Source organism: Oncorhynchus keta, chromosome 9, assembly GCF_023373465.1.
Source record: "Oncorhynchus keta strain PuntledgeMale-10-30-2019 chromosome 9, Oket_V2, whole genome shotgun sequence".
Classification (NCBI taxonomy): domain Eukaryota; kingdom Metazoa; phylum Chordata; class Actinopteri; order Salmoniformes; family Salmonidae; genus Oncorhynchus; species Oncorhynchus keta.
The window spans coordinates 37775007-37791768 of record NC_068429.1 but is presented as its reverse complement, the minus strand read 5'-3'; the positions used below and the strand labels follow the sequence as shown (position 1 = coordinate 37791768).

The following is a 16762-nucleotide window of genomic DNA, read 5'->3' as shown; positions in this document are numbered from 1 at the left end:
TTTGTTTTACCCATCTACCAATAGGTGCCCTTCTTTACAAGGCATTGGAAAACCTCCCTGGTCTTTGTGGTTGAATCTGTGTTTGAAATTCATTGCTTGACTGAGGGACCTAAAATATAATTGTATGTGTGGGGTACAGATATGAGGTAGTCATTCAAAAATGATCTTAAACACTAATACTATTATAAACACTATGAACACTATGAGAATGGAGAGGATGGCTGACGTTTTATGTGCTCCTAACCAACTGCTATTTTGTTTGTTTTATTGCGTTGTTTGTATCTTCAATCTTTTGACTTATTTTGTACATATTGTTTGCTGCTACCGTCTCTTATGGCCAGAAAATAAGAAGTTTTTCTTTAACTAGGCAAGTCAGTTAAGAACAAAATCTTATCTACAATAACGGCCTACCGGGGAACAGTGGGTCAACTGCCTTGTTCAGGGGTAGAACGGCAGACGTTTACCGTGCCAGCTCGATCTAGCAACCTTTCGGTTACTGGCCCAACACTCTAATGTTTGTTCGGGCATTATGCATTCTTGAGTCTGAAGCAGATATGCACCTTTTAAACATTATTAGATTAATATTGTGATAATTATCGTTATCAAATGAAAAAATATATAGATATTGTGATAATTGAATTGCCATATCGCCCCGCTCTAGTAGTGCGTACGGCCCAGTACATCACTGGGGCCAAGCTTCCTGCCATCCAGGACCTATATACTAGGCAGTGTCAGAGGAAAGCCCCAAAAATGGTCAGAATCTCCAGTCATCCAAGTCATAGACTGTTTTCTCTGCTACCACACTGCAAGCGGTACCGGAGCGCCAAGTCTAGGACCAAAAGACTCCTTAACAGCTTCTACCCCCAAGACTATTTACATTGACACACCCACCCACCTCCTTGGTTTTGTTCATTGCTGTTACTCACTGTTTATTATCTATGCATAGTCACTTCACCCTTACCTACATGTACAAATGACCTCTAACCGGTACCTCCGCACACTGACTCAGTACCGGTACCTCCGCACACTGACTCAGTACCGGTACCCTCTGTATATAGACATGACATTTTATCAGTTTGGACTTTAGTTTATTTGGTAAATATTTCAACAAATTTTAACTATTTTATAACTCTTTCTTGAACTGCGCTGTTGGTTAAGGGTTAAGGGTTAAGGGTTAAGGGTCTTGTAAGTAAGGATTTCACGGTAAGGTGTTGTATTCGGTGCATGTGACAAATAACATTTGATTTGATTGGATATTGCACACAGAGTGCAACTTATGATGTGACTTGTTAAGCCAATGTTTACTCCTGAACTAATTTAGGCCATAACAAAGGGGTTGAAAACGTATTCACTCAATACCTTTCAGCTTCTCATTTTGAATTGAAAACATAATTCCACTGACATTATTGGGTATTGTGTGTAGGCCAGTGACCCCCCCAAAAAAATCTACATTTAATCCATTTAAAATGAATGTTGTAACACAACAAAGAGTGGAAAAAGTCAAGGGATGTCAATACTTTCTGAAGGCATTGTTTTCATTATAGGTGTTCTCTGCAGACTCTCCTGTAAACTTCTTACCAAGGCAGATTGGCTGAACCAAAACCCCAAGCTCTCACGGGACAGACACAGTAATAAAGACTGAATACAAACACCTTAAGAGTATTTCTCTCTTTCTGACACACACACACACACACACACACACACACACACACACACACACACACACACACACACACACACACACACACACACACACACACACACACACACACTTTTGTTGTGTCAGCCACCGGGCGTTGCCAAGGTCACCCTGAAACCTGATCCCCATCCCCTAAACATTCCAAAGGCTGTTCCTCTAACGAGATACACACAGACCCACACTTCATACTGTATTACACACATACACACTGACAAGCACACACACTTGCTGACACAAACACTCACACGTGATCACACGTTTTTTTAACCCCCTTTTTCTCCCTATAATTTCGTCATATCCAATTGGTAGATACAGTCTCATCCCATCGCTGCAACTCCCATATGAACTCGGGAGAGGTGAAGGTCGAGAGCCGTGTGTCCTCCAAAACACAACCCCGCCAGCCGCACCAACGTGTCGGAGGAAACACGGTACACCTGGCGACCGTGTCAGCGTGCATGTGCCCAACCCGCCACAGGAGTCGCTAGAGCGCGATGGGACAAGGACAAACCCTCACCTAACCCGGATGACGATGGGCCAATTGTGCGTCGCCCTTCTAACTCAAGCCAACAACTCTGTCTAACTTGTATAGGTTATAAGTTAATAAGGCTCAATTAGTCCTTCCATGAAATTTAACTCAACAAAAAAAGAAAGAGAGGAGAGAAAGAGGACAGATGCAGACAAAGAAAGAAAAAGAGAGAGAGAAACCAACAGAGAGAGAGAGAGGCATAAATTCCTCCAGGTGTCCAGAGTAAATCACCTCCTCAAAGGAGCCATCTTCCTGTACGTCTCCTGAACGCCCTCTGACCCTGTGGGGGTCACCAACGCACCGCTGAGCTGCCACGCTGTCATACATCATCCCCTGTCCCTCACCCTTCAACCCACCTCACCTCCTCTTAACCCCTCTTAACCCCTCTTAACCCGCATTGGCTTCAAAGAATCCTGTCACACTACACACACACAGGGGCCCGATGGTATGACAGGCAAATCAAACCCGGCCCTCGTATCAATCATCCATCCTTCACCGTGACTAGTCTGCTCGACCCTCATCTACTCCTTCCCCATCATGAGAGGCTCTGTTTCCCCCTGCCTGATGCCTGATACCCATCCAGACTGGGGAGGAGGAGAGCAACTGATCCACATCGTGGACCCTCACCAATCTGTTCTGTGTGTGACCAGGGCCTGACCATAGAGATGTTATGCTGGTGCGAGAGGGGCACCCTGCGGGCGCCCGACTCCCGTCCTCCTGTGGAAATAATGCCCCGGTAGATTGATGGGCCGCACATCAATGGAGCCCCTCTGACTTGTGGCCCCAGACACACACTGTACCCCCCTGAGAAACCTCTTACTCTCATCCCCTCTTCTCCGGCCCAGGCCTACGAATCACACCAAGCCCGACCTGTCAGGGCTTAAAGGGTGATTTAGCACAGAGAGAGAGAAAACCTTCCACGTGTCTGGAGAGAGGAGAACCCCAGAGCCATGCTATCTCTACAACAAATGACCCCTTCAAACAGGGAATGGACAGGGAACACACATGTGTAATAGTCTAACTGATTGCAATGTCTTTCAAAACTGTAAAGTCGTGGCCATACATGTATAAACACACTGGGGTTGTGATAAGGACTACGTTGGTGTGATACTAGGACTCTGTGCAAGTCTTGCTGGCTCGCTCCATCAGCATGCATCGTGACAGTTTTTTCCCCATGATGGCAGATCAAAGCCTCACCTCTCAGTATGCAGACTGAGTAGTCTGTCACCCGCAGGGCACTTTGCATGTACGTGTGAATTCATCTCAGGGATGTTTTCCATCTCCCATTCAAAACAAAACTGGAAAACAGGCCGCTTATCACACAGAACACCTGTAGCCAGAGGTCAAGACACACACATCCCTGCTCTCTCTTCCTGTCGCGGACAGAATTGCACGCACACACACACACACTCACGCATGATCACACACTCTAAGTAATTTACCTGAGCCGTTGGCTTCGTCTGATGACTAGTTCCAGTAGAGCTCTATCTGATAAGAGGACTGTAAAAGCCCGGAGGACGGCTGTTCAACAAAGTGCCGGCCTGTGTCTCGGTTTCCCCGGCGATGTGTCACTGTGCCGGTAACCATGTGAACAGTAACAGTCCCTACAGAAGCAGGCTAAATCAGGCTAATCCTGAATACCTGGGTCTGGATGGAATTGACTGGGATCCTGTGGTGCCAGATATCATTCGACCATTGCCCAAACCAGATCAGTCTATCATCTCTGGATGGAGTGAAAAAAGAACTGCAAACCACCGTTGAAAGTGAATTAGGAAACAATGTGGGGAATTCAATATTTGTGCGTTGACGTTAGTGAGCGGGACGTTTCTCTGACAGATATGGGAAGCTGTGACAGGAAGCAGTGTGTAGGTTTGCCAGACAGCACCTGAACACGCGTAGAGGAGCTGAGAGGATCCAGCCACCTCTCCCTGTCCGTCTCCTTTTCAGTGACCAGCCTCGGCTGCAGCCTCTGCCGACTGTCTGTCTTCCAACACCATGTTAAGACACAGAACACACCATGGACCCACATACTCCTCTACAGCCCCCTCTGCCAAACCATCTCTCACACGCGCCTACAGTGACGCACGCACACACAGACAGACAGCCAGACAAAAACACAAGCTTCCAAAGTAACAAACTAAAGAAGACATGTGAAACACAGAGACACATGTACACAGGTGCGAACAAACACAGTCACACACTCACAAGGTAACCAAGACAAATGTTTGTGTGTGTGTGTGTGTGTGTGTGTGTGTGTGTGTGTGTGTGTGTGTGTGTGTGTGTGTGTGTGTGTGTGTGTGTGTGTGTGTGTGTGTGTGTGTGTGTGTGTGTGTGTGTGTGTGCGCTCCCCCACCAGCTTAACACACATCAAACTAAACTTTGATTCGGTTTGTATAGATCTCTGATGGGACCATAACATATTCCCCATCTCAGTCATTCTATCCCGGTTCCCACACTGCCAACCCTCATCTTCTCTCTATCCTGAGCCCACTGCTCTCAAGGGTGTCCGTTACATACATTAGACTGTGATCAAGACAAGAACCCTACCTTCACCCAAACATCCCCCTCCCTCAATACTTCCTCCAAAAACCACAGGTGCAGCCTTAAGCCTCCCTTTCCCTCGCTCCAAACTTCACACACCCCTAAAAGTCCCCCTCCGGCCCACTGCCCTCTGTGGTTACCAGTCTCATGCAGTCCCACTGCTGGAGCAGAACATCTGTCCTGGGATCAGGTTCTGTTTGGGGAACATGATCCACATCCTGTCAGGAAGCAGCCTGGGACCTGCTACTGCTGCTGGGCTTCTGTATCCTGCTCTAGCCCCTGCTACACTTACAGTAGGCCTTCGTTCAATCACTGATGCCACAAGACTTGACCTAAACTGAATAATCACAAAGAAAATGGCATCCTATAACACCAAAGCAATTACACTGAAATAGCAGGAAATGGTATTTCACAAGAGACTGCAATCAAAGGAGTTTTTCAACATATAGTCACTTATCATCTGTGTCTGTACTGTAGAACAAAAACGAGAAAAGCTCAAAGTTATCAAGCGACATGTTGCCATGGTGTGTTCCTCCCATACAGTACGGAAGGTGGGATCCGGGACAAGGAGAGGGTGAGCTGACCTCGTTTACATTGTTGCGTCTAGATGATGATAAACCCAGTCGTTTTGGCCCTGCTTGTGGCCTTGCGGCATCTCCACACCACCTCGAATGTTACATGTTATGTTTATCTGAAATGGATATCATGTTTAAGCGACGTCGAAGTGAGGCCGTGTCTTTCACTAACTGGCTTTCACTCCTACCCTGCGTGGCGCCAGAAGACTCAAGGACTTTCAGCAGCCATGTCACACATACTATGGAACGAATTAGGCCTAAATGCAACGAGTAGTAGAAGAGTCAATTGTGTAAGTTGTAACCTCACACTGTATGGTGCACGGCCTATTCAGAAAAGATGTATGCATTGTTACTGCAGGAATGAAGTATGTCAATCTGAAGATTCATGAGTTACCTCCCATGTGTGTTATCCTCATTTAGAGAACCATGCCTGATCTGTCCCAGCAGCACCGGGGAGAGGCCTGGGGGGGAGGGGGCTGAGGGGGAGAGGGCTGAGGGGAGAGGGAGAGGGCTGAGGGGAGAGGGCTGAGGGGAGAGGACTGAGGGGAGAGGGCTGAGGGGAGAGGGCTGAGGGGAGAGGGCTGAGGGGAGAGGGCTGAGGGGAGAGGGCTGAGAGGAGAGGGCTGAGGGGAGAGGGCTGAGGGGAGAGGGCTGAGGGGAGAGGGCTGAGGGGAGGGGGCTGAGGGGAGAGGGCTGAGGGGAGAGGGCTGAGGGGAGAGGGCTGAGGGGAGAGGGCTGAGGGGAGAGGGCTGAGGGGAGAGGGCTGAGGGGAGAGGGCTGAGGGGAGAGGGCTGAGGGGAGAGGGCTGAGGGGAGGGGGCTGAGGGGAGAGGGCTGAGGGGAGGGGGCTGAGGGGGAGAGGGCTGAGGGGGAGAGGGCTGAGGGGGAGAGGGCTAGAAGAGAGAGAACAGACTGCGAGAGATGGAGCGATAGAGAAAGAGTGGACAGGGAGAAAGAGAGGATTAGAAGAGAGAGGGCCAGTCATAAAGCTAGCACACAACTCTGTCTCTCCGACCAACCAGAACCAAGTCTTCGTTCACTGTACCCACTAAAACAGCAGTTGGGGTTGGCAGGCTGAGCTTAAAACATGAGTGGGAAACGAGAAGCAGCTGGTCTCCTGTCCTCCCAGCTCGGCCGGCATGTCTCTCTGTCTATGCAAGCTTTCTCTGTGCTTCATGGGAGAACTGATGCCCACAGGATACACAAAGGTGAATCTGTGTGACTGCTGTGAGGTTTTGACTATGTTAAATCAGCGAGACAGACAGACTTCAGCTTAAAATAGTCCATTATGCTGCGAAGTCAAGTGATATACTGTGTAGATGTCTCCGTTGACATAAGTCTACCATACTGATCATCAGCCAAAGTATTTCGAGACAAACCGTGAAAGCTGCCTACAGCCTTTTGTGTCTGGCCTTGATCCTTTACAAACACTGCAGACCCCAAATCTCAGCACCTTATCGGTCCACAGTGCATATCAAAATCAGAAGTATAGCAGGACCATTCTTTCCATGCCAGACGATCCTGGAACATTCCAAGGTGTTTAGTGGCGGGAGTCCCATAGGGCGACGCACAATTGCCCCAGCTTTGTCCGGGTTAGGGGAGGTTTTAGCCGGGATGGGATTTACCTGGCTCATCGTGCTCTAGCGACTCCTTGTGGCGAGCCGGGCGCCTGCAGGTTGACTTTGGTCATCAGTTGAACAGTGTTTTCTCTGACACATTGGTGCAGCTGGCTTCCAGGTTAAGTGGGCGTTGTGAACCCGGGTCAGTAGTGATGCCTCAGTGCCTCAGACTGCTGCACCACTCGGGAGGCCCTTGTTTTTATTTATTTAACTGGACTGATGGTCATGTCTCAGCAGAGGGAGGGCATGTCAAAGTGAAGAAGTGGGTTTCATTTGATTTCTAAAAGTGCTGAATAAAAACAGCGCTGTAGTTCTGGTCATTGTCTCTGAATGTACTGAAACTGTCTTTAAGGACCAGGATTAAATCATTGCAATCAGTGATTGGTACAGAAGGAGACTGGAGGCCCTTCATGGCGAAATCACTGATACCAAATTACTTGGCAAATGGTCCAAAATCCTCTTCTATACACGGTCCCTTGAAAAAATTGAACAGTGAGCTTTGTTTGGCCATTTTCCTTGGTTTTCCTAGTTAAGTTGACTAGTGAGTCTTAGCTAGCTAGCTAATGGTGAGTGGCCTACACCGTGTAGGATAGCTACTGTTTACTGCACATGGTATCAGTGCGAGGTGACACATGCCAGAACCCACACATTATTATGAAATTGATAAACTGATTGTTTTAGGGGAATTTTTACAATTTTTCCTGTTAAATAATCAAGCATAATTCAAATTCATTACATAGGCCTAAATGAAATAAAATCTAGTGCTGTACATGAAATCAATGTAAGATGTCCTTGAGTGTCCTAAAAGGCATCTGAAATGTATTTTTATTGTCAAAATATATCCATGTTGTTTTCTCACCCCGTCCCTACTGCTTGCTATAAATGATATCTGATTGTGTTGTGCATGTTTAGGCCAGCTTGAGTTGGACAGAAATAGGTGCTGGTACTCATTTTTGGTGCCGGTACCATTTATATATAAATGCAGGAACTCCTCAATACGTTTTAGCTAATATTCTACAGAAGGTGCAGGGACTCAAGCAGAAGAACATTTGAGGTGCCGGTACTCCGTTCCGGTGAGTTCATTCCCAAATCAAGCACTGTGTTAGGTAAAAATACATTAAAAATACAGTACATTCGGAAAGTATTCAGACCCCTTGACATTTTCCATACTCTGTTACCCTACACCCTTATTCTAGAATTGAATAAATAACAAATGTTCCTCATCAATCTATACACAATACTCCATAATGACAAAGCAAAGAGGTTTTTAGAAATGTTCGCGGAATGTTTTAGAAATGTATAAAAAATATATATATATATTTACATAAGTATGCAGACCCTTTGCTATGAGACTCGAAATTGAGTTCAGATGCATCCTGTTTCCATAGATCCTCCTTAAGATGTTTCTACAACTTGACTGTAGTCCACCTGTGGTAAATTCAATTGATTGAGCATGATTTGGAAAGGCACACACCTGTCAAAGGTCCCCCAGTTGACAATGCGTGTCAGAGCAAAGACCAAGCCATGCGGTAGAAGGAATTGTCCATAGAGTTCCGAGACACAATTGTATTGAGGCACAAATCTGGGGAAGGGTACCGAAACATTTTTGCAGCATTGAAAAGTTTGGAACCACCAATACTCTTCCTAGAGCTGGCCGCCCGGCCAAACTGAGCAATCAGGGGAAGAGGGCCTTGGTCAGGGAGGTGACCAAGAGCTCGATGGTCACTTTGACAGAGCTCCAGAATTCCTCTGTGGAGATGGGAGAACCCTCCAGAAGGACAACCATCTCTGCAACACCACCAATCAGGCAGAAGCCACTCCTCAGTAAAAGGCACGACAGCCCACTTGGAGTTTGACAAAAGGCACCTAAAGGACTCTCAGACCATGAAAAACAAGATTCTCTGGTCTGATGAAACCAAGATTGAGCTCTTTTTCCTGAATGCCAAGCGTCACATCTGGAGGAAACCTGGCACCATCCGTACTGTGAAGCGTGGTGGTAGCAGCATCCTGCTGTGGGGATGTTTTTCAGTGGCAGGGACTGGGAGACTAGTCAGGATCGAGGGAATGAACGGAGCAAAGTACAGAGAGATCCTTGATGAAAACCTGCTCCAGAGCACTCAGGACCTCAGACTGGGGCAAAGGTTCACCTTCCATCAGGACAACGACCCCAAGCACTCAGGACCTCAGACTGGGGCAAAGGTTCACCTTCCATCAGGACAACAACCCCAAGCACACAGGACCTCAGACTGGGGCAAAGGTTCACCTTCCATCAGGACAACAACCCCAAGCACACAGGACCTCAGACTGGGGCAAAGGTTCACCTTCCATCAGGACAACAACCCCAAGCACACAGGACCTCAGACTGGGGCAAAGGTTCACCTTCCATCAGGACAACAACCCCAAGCACACAGGACCTCAGACTGGGGCAAAGGTTCACCTTCCATCAGGACATCAACCCCAAGCACACAGGACCTCAGACTGGGGCAAAGGTTCACCTTCCATCAGGACAACGACCCCAAGCACACAGGACCTCAGACTGGGGCAAAGGTTCACCTTCCATCAGGACAACAACTCCAAGCACACAGGACCTCAGACTGGGGCAAAGGTTCACCTTCCATCAGGACATCAACCCCAAGCACACAGGACCTCAGACTGGGGCAAAGGTTCACCTTCCACCAGGACATCAACCCCAAGCACACAGGACCTCAGACTGGGGCAAAGGTTCACCTTCCATCAGGACATCAACCCCAAGCACACAGGACCTCAGACTGGGGCAAAGGTTCACCTTCCACCAGGACATCAACCCCAAGCACACAGGACCTCAGACTGGGGCAAAGGTTCACCTTCCATCAGGACAACAACCCCAAGCACACAGGACCTCAGACTGGGGCAGGACCTCAGAGGTTCACCTTCCATCAGGACAACAACCCCAAGCACACAGGACCTCAGACTGGGGCAAAGGTTCACCTTCCATCAGGACATCAACCCCAAGCACACAGGACCTCAGACTGGGGCAAGGTTCACCTTCCACCAGGACAACGACCCCAAGCACACAGGACCTCAGACTGGGGCAAAGGTTCACCTTCCCAGGACCAAGCACACAGGACCTCAGACTGGGGCAAAGGTTCACCTTCCATCAGGACAACAACCCCAAGCACACAGGACCTCAGACTGGGGCAAAGGTTCACCTTCCATCAGGACAACAACCCCAAGCACACAGGACCTCAGACTGGGGCAGAAAGGTTCACCTTCCATCAGGACAACAACCCCAAGCACACAGGACCTCAGACTGGGGCAAAGGTTCACCTTCCATCAGGACAACAACCCCAAGCACACCCCAAGCACACAGGACCTCAGACTGGGGCAAAGGTTCACCTTCCACCAGGACATCAACCCCAAGCACACAGGACCTCAGACTGGGGCAGAAAGGTTCACCTTCCACCAGGACATCAACCCCAAGCACACAGGACCTCAGACTGGGGCAAGGTTCACCTTCCATCAGGACAACAACCCCAAGCACACAGGACAGACTCAGACTGGGGCAGAAAGGTTCACCTTCCATCAGGACAACAACCCCAAGCACACAGGACCTCAGACTGGGGCAAAGGTTCACCTTCCATCAGGACAACAACCCCAAGCACACAGGACCTCAGACTGGGGCAAAGGTTCACCTTCCATCAGGACAACAACCCCAAGCACACAGGACCTCAGACTGGGGCAAAGGTTCACCTTCCATCAGGACAACAACCCCAAGCACACAGGACAGACTGGGGCAAAGGTTCACCCCAAGGACAACAACCCCAGCACAGGACCTCAGACTGGGGCAAAGGTTCACCTTCCACCAGGACCTCAGACAAAGGTTCACCTTCCCCAAGCAGCACACAGGACCTCAGACTGGGGCAAAGGTTCACCTTCCATCAGGACAACGACAACCCCAAGCACACAGGACCTCAGACTGGGGCAAAGGTTCACCTTCCATCAGGACAGACAACCCCAAGCACACAGGACCTCAGACTGGGGCAAAGGTTCACCTTCCATCAGGACAACAACCCCAAGCACACAGGACCTCAGACTGGGGCAAGGTTCACCTTCCATCAGGACAACAACCCCAAGCACACAGGACCTCAGACTGGGGCAAAGGTTCACCTTCCATCAGGACAACAACCCCCAGCACACAGGACCTCAGACTGGGGCAAAGGTTCACCTTCCATCAGGACAACAACCCCAAGCACACAGGACCTCAGACTGGGGCAAAGGTTCACCTTCCATCAGGGACAACAGGTTCACCTTCCCCAGGACAAAGCACACAGGACCTCAGACTGGGGCAAAGGACCTTCCATCAGGACAACAACCCCAGCACACAGGACTCAGGGGCAAAGGTTCACCTTCCATCAGGACAACAACCCCCAAGCACACAGGACCTCAGACTGGGGCAAAGGTTCACCTTCCATCAGGACAACAACCCCCCAAGCACACAGGACCTTCCTCAGACTGGGCACACAGGACCTCAGTTGGGGACTGACAACAACCCCAAGCACAGGACCTCACTGGGGACAAGGTTCACCTTCCACCAGGACAACAACCCCAAGCACACAGGACCTCAGACTGGGGCAAAGGTTCACCTTCCACCAGGACAACAACCCCAAGCACACAGGCAAGACAACGCATATGTTTTATACTGAATGTTATCAGATCTTCAAGCAAAACCTAATATTAGATAAAAGGAACCTGAGTGAACAAATAACACAACAATTACATACTTGTTTCATTTATGTCAAAACAAAGTTATGCATCACCCAGTGCCCCTGTGTGGGAAAAAGTAATTGCCCCCGTACATTCAATAACTTGGTTGTTCCACGTTTAGCTGCAATGACTCCAACCAAACGCTTCCTGTAGTTGTTGATCAGTCTCTCACGCTGCTGTGAATACATTTCGGCCCACTTGTCCATGCAGAACTGCTTTAACTCAGCAACCTTTGTAGGTTTTCAAGCATGAACTGCTCATTTCAAGTCCTGCCGCAACCAATCTCAATTGGGATTAGGTCTGGACTTTGACTAGGCCATTCCAAAACTTCAAATGTGTTGCTTTTTAGCCATTTTCATGGAGACTTGATTTGTGTGTTTTGGATCATTGTCTTGCTGCATGACCCAGCTACACTTCAGCTTCAGCTCACAGACGAATGGCCTGACATTCTCCTGTAGAATTCTCTGCTACTGAGCAGAATTCATGGTTCCTTCTATAAAGACAAGTTGTCCAGGTGCTGAGGCAGCAAAGCATCCCCAAACCATCACACTACCACCACCATGCATGACTGTTGGTATAAGGTTCTCATGGTGGAATGCATTCTTTGGTTTTCTGCAGGAATAATGGGAGAGACTATTCGTTTTTGGGGTCATTTGTAAACTCAGATTCCCTTGATTTAATATTATGTGTTGGTTGAAAATCTAATAACATTCAGTATCAAAAATATCCAAAAATAGAGAAAATCAGAAAGGGGGAAATGCTTTTTCACAGCTCTATATATATATATATATATATATCTTTTTCCATCTCATTGGGTGTGGACCTCCAGCTGTCTTTGTGGTACCATTTAAAATTTCAAATGGTAGAACATTTACCCACCCTGTGTTCTAGAGCATGTTGTGTTTCAAACAATGACGAGCACAACACAAAAGCCTTACATGATGTAAAAATGGTTCTAAGCTACAACACATGCAAACATGGAACCTGAGTTTATGAGCTTTTAAATAATTGACGTTAAAGGTTATGATTTTTTACAATTTAATTTAAACGATTTACATTTGACACTTTAGTCATTTATCGATAATAAAATAGTTTCAAAAACATGTTTGTAAGCTTGTAAATGATATCAATCTCAACCGTTTATATTTTCCAGTGATGAGGACATGGATGGATGTCTCATGGTAGGGTGGGGTACGCCAAATCGGTCAACTGATGAATGTTTTGGCATTCAGCTCTAAAAATAATTTTCTGATCCCTTCTATAATGGGAAAATATGTATGGAAGGTTTCATTTAAACCGAAAGGGGTGCTGTCAAAAAGTGATTGAATTCAAATAAATTTACCCCAAAGACAAACTCAATGAACCAAGACAGTCACAGCTATTTTAGAGGTGAGGGGGGTGCGTGCGTGTGTATGTGCTCCTTTGAGAGTGGGAGATTAGTTTTACAGCTTGTCGCCCAACTGTGTTCTTAACAAGTGTGTGACAACTGAACACTTCGGCACAGGTCAAACCTATCTCAAAATGAACCACCATGGAAAATGGAAAAACAACAGCAGTTATGGCTAAATAAAACCAATCCTTCCCATACAAAAGACACCAGCTATAGTATAATGAAGTCTATGTAAACTAGGTTCGCTTGAAATGATTGACACTTGTTGCTCGGTGCAAACAAATGCAAACATCCATGATTAACTCCACATAATCAATCTCTTTCTCTCAGTTGAGAGCCTTTGAAACAGGGCAGATGACAAAGAGAGGAATCTTCCCCAGCCGAGCCTCCAGCCGTGGATCCCCTGCAGTCCATCACAAAGCTTATGGGACACCATGACACTGTCGCCATTCATTGTAAATGACAACTGGCTGTCCATCTTAAAACAATTCAAAACATGAGCAGAGGGAGGGGGGCAGGATGGGGGACGGGGCAGATGACTGCTCACATGCTAGACCCGGTGGAGATCATAATAGCTTTGCCCCATCATAAATACCGCTGGGCAAAAAATAGACCCACCACCAACCTCCCAGTGAGTCTCTGCTCCTCCTCACCCCAACAATACACGCAGTAAACATGCCTGCAGTTTGTGAAATCATGCCTTTGCTCAAAGTGACTAAAACTACAGTACTCAGCCACTAGGCTAGGTAGGCATCACAAAAAGAGGATAAGTTATTAACGACCCAGGTGGATGAACAGAAGAAGATAGAGAATATATTGGTTTATCGGGGTGATTCTCAGCTCAAAACCCACCTTTCACATGCCCAGAGCCTACTTTGGGTCCAGACCCATAGTTTAAGAAACCCTGCTCTAAGCATTAGATATACTATATAAAGTCTTGGCAGCACAAAAAACCTGCGTTTGGATATATCAGTTGTGAAAACCACCAGAAGACAATCAGATACAGTACTAAAAACAAATTAAATATAGACCATGCTGTAGTTTCTTCAAAATCAGTCCCAGAGTCCATCAACAGAGAAAGATGGACAGAGTCCCGTAGTACAGAGAGAGATATAGTCCAGTATTAAGCTACTCACCATTAGTCCCCGGGCTCAGTGAAGCCAGTCCAGTCACCAGCAGTACAGTCCTCCATGCCCATCCCCACGGCAACCATACCACCATCATCCTGTGGTACTGTACAACCGCACGCACAATCCCTGAGACGCTAGCTGGCACCACGGCTGCACCCGGCGCTACACTGAGAAGGTGTGTGTGCGCGAGTGTGTGCCTCTACGTGAGTAAGTGCTAGTCCCCCTCTCTCTTCTCTGCGATCTCAGGAACTCCCCACCACACACAGCCACCCAGCAGCCTCCAGCGCTACACAGTGACAGCCTGAGAGAGAGAGAGAGAGAGAGAGAGAGAGAGAGAGAGAGAGAGAGAGAGAGAGAGAGAGAGAGAGAGAGAGAGAGAGAGAGAGAGAGAGAGAGAGAGAGAGAGAGAGAGAGAGAGAGAGAGAGAGAGAGAGATGGGGAGGAGGAGGAGGGAAGGAGGGTGTTACTCAGTTGCTCTGCTGTTTGGTCAGCCTTTTCTCTGAACACCTCGTGGGGCGAACAACAAAAGAACAGCTGAGCCTGCCTGGACCCCCCACACACACACATATGAACACATACACTCGCCGCTCAAAAAGGAAGACATTGGCAGGGCCAGACACACACACACACACACATACACACACAGAGAGAAAGAGAGGATGAGAGGGAAGTAAGATTGTTCCTCATAGATGTGCATTAGAGAAGTCTGGTCGCCAGAACTCATCCACGAGCATGATTCAAAGTAATGTGTTGTCGCTACTTCATCCACTGTGGGAAGTGCAGATGGATGAATCTTTGCTATGGTTGTACCATATCCAGATTGACATACCATCATCCTGTTCCTGTACCATACCGGGGTATACGGTATTACTGACAGTGCACACAAGGGGTGCTATATCTTTCCAAACAAAACAAAACAAAAACATTTGAAAAAACAATAACATTCACGCACAAAACAAATTTAGGCAGCAGGGATCTTGATTTTGGAACTGAACGCTATACCGCCCAAGCCTAATCTCTACATATCTCTGAGGTTTAGGACAGCAATTGCCCTCCTGTTTGTGTGACAGCTCATCACAGACCAGTTACAAAGCAGAATGCAAAGTGTGATAGAAACACACGCGGACGACCAGACACACACACACATTCATACACACATACATACTCACTTACTCACAAAAGCTCTTCACACGTCAGGTGATTACCGCCCACACCTCCGGGCAGCAACACGCCTCCTCTCTCTCACTAATCCACCCGAACATACACACACACACAACCTCCCAATTTGGCCAAATTCCATCAGGCAGCACAAGACTTTCTGCGGGTTACAACCTTAAGAGGATTAGCCCAGCTATTACCAAGATTACATCAAGTTTGCTAGAGTGCCCCTCAAAACAGTTAGCGGCGATGTGATGGTGCAACAGGACAGAATGCCATACCATGCCATTCTAAAGCGTGATTTGGTGGAGGGTGTGTGTTTCCCCAAAAGAGAAAAGAAAGGAACGACCCAAATGGTGGGGTGAGTGGTCTCCCAAATAAAGACAATAACAACGGCCAATTAGTGGTTAAAGGAAAATCAACCATGTGAAAGTGGAAACAACCAACCAACCAAATGGGATCCTGGTCTTCCACACCTGCTGTGCCTCCATAAGGACAAACACCCTGAATCCACTTCTCTCCCAGCCAGGATAGGAGACAGGACAAGAGGGCAGTAGACAGGGTCTGTAGTCTGGGGCTCTTTCCCTGGAAGGCTGTACGTCTGTCTGTCACTCCTGATTTGCACCGTGCTCTGGATTAAATGTGATAAGTCTACTTTCCCTGGAGCATGAGTGCATGGGGAGAGATGTGAACGGGTCAGCGCACCTCACACACCCCCTCGGAGCTGCATCAAACGCCCAGCATGGTTTCCCCCTGTCCTGCTCAAGCAGCCGCGAAGACCCAGAGAGATGGGGGGGGGCGCAGCTGGTGGGGATGGTTGGTGGGGGTCTAGTCAGGCAGATAAAGGGGTTGTGGAAGTGGGGGGTGGGCTAGCAGGGTGGGGGATTTTGAAATGTGGTTAAATTAACCCTTTCTATCCTTCCCGCCTTTCACTAAGCCAAAAGTCGCCTTGATTCCTCCTTTGAGCTCCAAACCGCAGATCTACTTTTCAAGTCTTGTTACATACAGCTCCGTCTGTTGCTAAGGTTTCCTAAAGACACCAGCATGATACAGTTCGGTTGACAGCTAGCCGAAGTCGGGTAGGCGAACCGAATGAGTGTAAAAACGCAAAAAATGCATCAACAGTACTGTTTGAAAATTTGGGACGCCGTAGCCAGTATACACTTCCTCAAAATAGTCTAGATTAATCTAAGATGACTCAAGAAATATGTACTTAATTTTTACATTTTTGCTGAGGAGATTTTATATCTAACGAAGTTTGATATAGTTTGGTGCAGTATTTCTCTATAAAAAAAAATGGGCATGAAAATGAGTCTTCTCTCGTTCAATGACAGCAAAGACTTTATTGAAGAATCCCTACAGTTGACCAATCACGGACGAAG

The 16762-nt window shown here is 47.7% G+C and overlaps 1 protein-coding gene and 1 long non-coding RNA gene across 8 annotated transcripts in view; both read right to left on the bottom strand.

Annotated features, from left to right (window-relative positions):
* The window catches only part of bmpr1bb (bone morphogenetic protein receptor, type IBb), a 129528-nt gene that overhangs the window by 27016 nt on the left and 85750 nt on the right, over positions 1–16762 (bottom strand). The window contains exon 3 of one of the 2 annotated variants that reach the window (XM_052525804.1): positions 14229–14523. The exons of the other annotated variant lie outside the window; for it this stretch is intronic. Within the exon in view, the coding sequence (XP_052381764.1) occupies positions 14229–14316 (88 nt within the window). The 5' untranslated portion in view covers positions 14317–14523. The remainder of the gene's footprint in view (positions 1–14228; positions 14524–16762) is intronic. 2 annotated transcript variants of the gene reach the window in all.
* Positions 8955–11208, bottom strand: LOC127931846 (uncharacterized). Of its 6 annotated transcripts, none has more exons than XR_008143252.1 (4): positions 11106–11208; positions 9984–10041; positions 9455–9512; positions 8955–9396 (listed from the first exon to the last, which is right to left on the bottom strand). It is a non-coding gene; the product is annotated as an uncharacterized LOC127931846 (long non-coding RNA). The 6 variants fall into 6 exon arrangements; XR_008143253.1 differs by having other exon boundaries at positions 8955–9338; XR_008143256.1 differs by lacking the exon at positions 11106–11208 and adding an exon at positions 10573–10704.